This window comes from Quercus suber, unplaced genomic scaffold (genome assembly GCF_002906115.3).
Source record: "Quercus suber isolate HL8 unplaced genomic scaffold, Cork oak 2.0 scaffold_944, whole genome shotgun sequence".
Lineage (NCBI taxonomy): Eukaryota > Viridiplantae > Streptophyta > Magnoliopsida > Fagales > Fagaceae > Quercus > Quercus suber.
The window spans coordinates 28,539-32,168 of record NW_027070365.1 but is presented as its reverse complement, the minus strand read 5'-3'; the positions used below and the strand labels follow the sequence as shown (position 1 = coordinate 32,168).

Sequence of the window (3,630 nt, the reverse complement as noted above, 5' to 3'; positions counted from 1 at the left end):
GAATGCATCAAAGTTTGGCTCCCCAACCAACCATGATAATCAACTCATTTGTGACTCTACTTTCATCTTTTGAGTTATTTAGGAATATAAAGTTAGTTTCATTACCTTGTTTATTACTGGTTCTGGTTAGTGTTCCTAACCCTTTATGGGGCAGGCTGTACTGGGCAATTTTGGACTTCCAAATGTCTAAGTGACCCAAACTTTGGACATTGATAACTCTAGCTTGGTCTGCCCTTTGATTCCTGAATAAAATGATCAGCAAAATTCTCTTCTTCAGTGTTGACACTATCTTTATTTCTCCCTCCTCATCAACAGACTGATGCTTATTGGTTTTATCTCTTTACTGGTGCAAATCAGGGTGCAGGCTTATTTACTCCAGTTTTCTTTGGTCGTTGTTTGTTTTATTGGTTGAATAGGATAATAGTGATCTTCTATTAACTAATTTGGATCTATTTATCTTACATGTGAATCTTATTGAATATTTGACAATCATGCCCTGTATTGACTACTAATATTATAATGCAGTACCAAGGTGAGTGGCAGGGGCTTGGGGAGTTTTTCAATGATCTAAATGACTGATGAAGAGATGCTTCTTTCCTTACTCTTTTTTCTCAACAGCAACAAATTAGGAGTCCCAAGACTCCTGTTAGTGTTACTACCATTTCGTTTTTCTCATCTCGAGAAGAACATATTGGAAGACCTGTTAGTCCTGTAAATGTTGCTAAAATCAGGCGTGATATGTTGATCTCTCCATCCCCGATTCCCATCTCGGCTGACTGGTTCCAGTTTTGGGTACCTTACACAACTGTAGTGCTTGAGAATCTTATCATCCCTAGCACCTGCGCAGAGACTCTTCCACTCGATCTTGTTGGGAGTCACACGACTCCTGATAGTGTTACTCCCGTTTTGAGAAAAATAAATTGGAAATCCTGTTACTCTTGTAAATTTGTACTACATGATAGACCTCTTTTTTGTTGTTGGGAGAAATACATGATAAACCTTCTTTTTTTGTACACATACATGAATGAACTATACATACAGAGTCTCCAAGTTTGTGTTCACTTGTTTGTGTTCACATGTTTAAGTTACAAATTAATAAACAAATGAAATTTGGTTCAGCTTCCATTTCATCTCCAAGAATAAATCATCCAAGTTTTGTCGTTAAAAATTTAAAAGACATCCATTCCAGGATAAAATTATAACTTTTTAAATTTCAAGGATAAAACTAAACTTAAACCAAATAAAAATTGCATTTAAAGAAGGGGCTAGCATACTCAATAATTAAAGTTTTTTTTTTTTTTACAAGATAAAAGTTGTTGATGATAATTGACCTAAAATAAAAGTCTTTCTCTAGGAAGGAAGGTGGTAGTTGAAGACAGTTGCATGACAACAACTAAACTTTCTTTTGAAGTGCATAAGAAGACATGATTGACAATGAAGCAGTAAACACAAATGCGAAGAGAAGGCAGCCAGCTGATACAAGTCCCACATCGAAATATCTCGCATTGTAATATCCATCATTATAATACATCATATCTATGCTAACACCAATTCCTGCAGCTGCCCCGGTGGCTAATAGGTATGATATAACCTGCCAAAACCATTAATGTCAAACTTCCAAATTAAAATGTAAACCAAGTTTTTTACCGTCTAACTTCAAAGGTAACAATGAGATATATTTTCGACTGGTGATGTTGCAGACATTACAATAATTTTATATAATATTTACAAATTAATGTGTCACTAATCATCATTTGTATTCAATGTGATATTAGGGATATTACGAATATAATACATAGTACTTATAAAGTAGTGTGTCATCATCTACAAAAAAAAAGCATTTATTTTGTAGTTCTCATGGCTCTCACGTAAGGGGTGGGCTGCATGGACCATGGTGGTCTCACGTGTAGGTCCCACCTCTTATGTGAGAACCCGGACTCTAGGAGCTCTGCTCGAGAAGTGCCTAATAAATTTCCCTTACCACATCAATTTGTAAATATTTTGCAGGAAAACTTGTTAAAGTCCAACAATCACATTATTATCACACCAACCAAAATTCATTGTTTAGATTGTTGAAGTCCTTTAATCATAATAAATAATCTAAATATATGGAGATAAAAATTCCAGTAATTTCAGTATATATATATATATATATAATCCTTTATTTTATTTTTAATTTTAAAAAGGCTATCAAACACAACAACAAAACTCAAATATCCTAGAGTGACATGAAAAAATGAAATAAAATAGGTAGAAATTTGTAGGAAATCAAAGATAGTTTATATATATATATATATGATGGTCGTACCTTGTCACCATAAAATTCAAAGAGAACCCCTTTATCATTCTCCATCACTATCCGGAACGTTACAAATGCAATTGTTTGCAAGAGGGTATGTCCGATGCCAATGACGCTAATACCAAACATGTAGCTGCAGTTTATAAAAGTTTAACATGAAATAGTTTCTTCTTTTTTATTTTTTTATGGGGAACATGACACACTTAGTGAAAAAAAAAAATTAATAGAAAAGAAATATATAGGCTTATCAATAAATAAACTTCAATACGTTTAAATTTAAGGGGGTAAAAATGGCTTAAGAAAGGAGTGATGAAAGTAGGAAAGATATTGGGGAGAGGATTTTTTCAACAGATTAACACATGTAGTTTTTCCCTCTTTTACTTTCTTAATTAACATGTAATTTTTTTTTTTATAATTTTTTTTTTACCTTTTTATGTTTCATCAACTTGAATCTTGTAGTGGGAGAAACATAATTAGCAAAATTGTCTGTAATTATTTCTAAAGATGTGTTTAGCTGAGCTATAAAGATTTGGCTTGAGTTGCATGACTTCAATAATAACAGGATTTTGAGTATTATGTTGTCAGATTGTTTATGTTAGATATATACATGTGAGTGAAGTCTCACATTAAATAATTGTAAGAAAAATGAGTTGCTAATATAACATAACTTAACTCATATATATACCCAGAAAGTTTAGGCCTTTTGTTTAAGTGGTGTCTCTAAATTTTTCCAAAGTAATTATCTCCCCAACAATTTAGACTTTAGATTGAAAGAGTAGATATTGTTTTTTTACTAATTTTTTTTTTTTTTTTTTTTTGCTACTGTTCTGCAACTAAGCATAATTTCTGCACAAATTGTCAAATACAATAGCAATATTAGTGATGTTGCAAATTAATTTTTCAGTGCTCTGAGTTTACCTGTAACTATAAAGCTTCTTCCAGTAGTGGCTACGATCAGCTTCTGTGTTCTTATTTGTAATAAGGATTATGAGTGATAGTACTAGGAGAAGTAAAGAAAGGCCCCTCAATGTAAGAATCGTAACTAGAGATTTTCGTAGTGCCATCTTTACTAAGTTAAAGCCTGGATAACATTAGAACATTTATGCTGTTATATATATAATCAATATCATATTATATACTACATAATAAAAGTCGGACATAAAAGCTGTAGTTGCACTGAGTGACTACTCTCACTAATTAATAAATTTATTTTTTAAATAAATAACCCAAATTTTGATTGGGAAATAAGATTTAACAATAATTTATAAAAAAATTAAACTCTATTCAAACTAAAAGTCTATTATTAAAAATTTCTAAACTTAAATCCACAT

The 3,630-nt window shown here is 31.7% G+C and overlaps 1 protein-coding gene across 1 annotated transcript; it reads right to left on the bottom strand.

Annotated features, from left to right (window-relative positions):
• Positions 1–1,393: 1,393 nt before the first annotated feature.
• LOC112017779 (CASP-like protein 4D1) lies at positions 1,394–3,363 on the bottom strand. Its single transcript, XM_065768469.1, has 3 exons — positions 3,218–3,363; positions 2,309–2,432; positions 1,394–1,591 (listed from the first exon to the last, which is right to left on the bottom strand). The coding sequence occupies exons 1-3, from the start codon at positions 3,361–3,363 to the stop codon at positions 1,394–1,396; spliced, it is 468 nt and encodes a 155-aa protein (XP_065624541.1).
• Between the last annotated feature and the right edge of the window lie 267 nt (positions 3,364–3,630).

Excerpts from the sequence above, each read along its gene's own strand:
- LOC112017779 (XM_065768469.1), bottom strand. The coding sequence starts at position 3,363 with ATGGCACTACGAAAATCTCTAGTTACGATTCTTACATTGAGGGGCCTT. Across the intron at positions 2,433-3,217 it reads AAGAAGCTTTATAGTTACAG|CTACATGTTTGGTATTAGCG; the intron begins GTAAACTCAGAG and ends TATAAACTGCAG. Across the intron at positions 1,592-2,308 it reads TTGAATTTTATGGTGACAAG|GTTATATCATACCTATTAGC; the intron begins GTACGACCATCA and ends TGGTTTTGGCAG.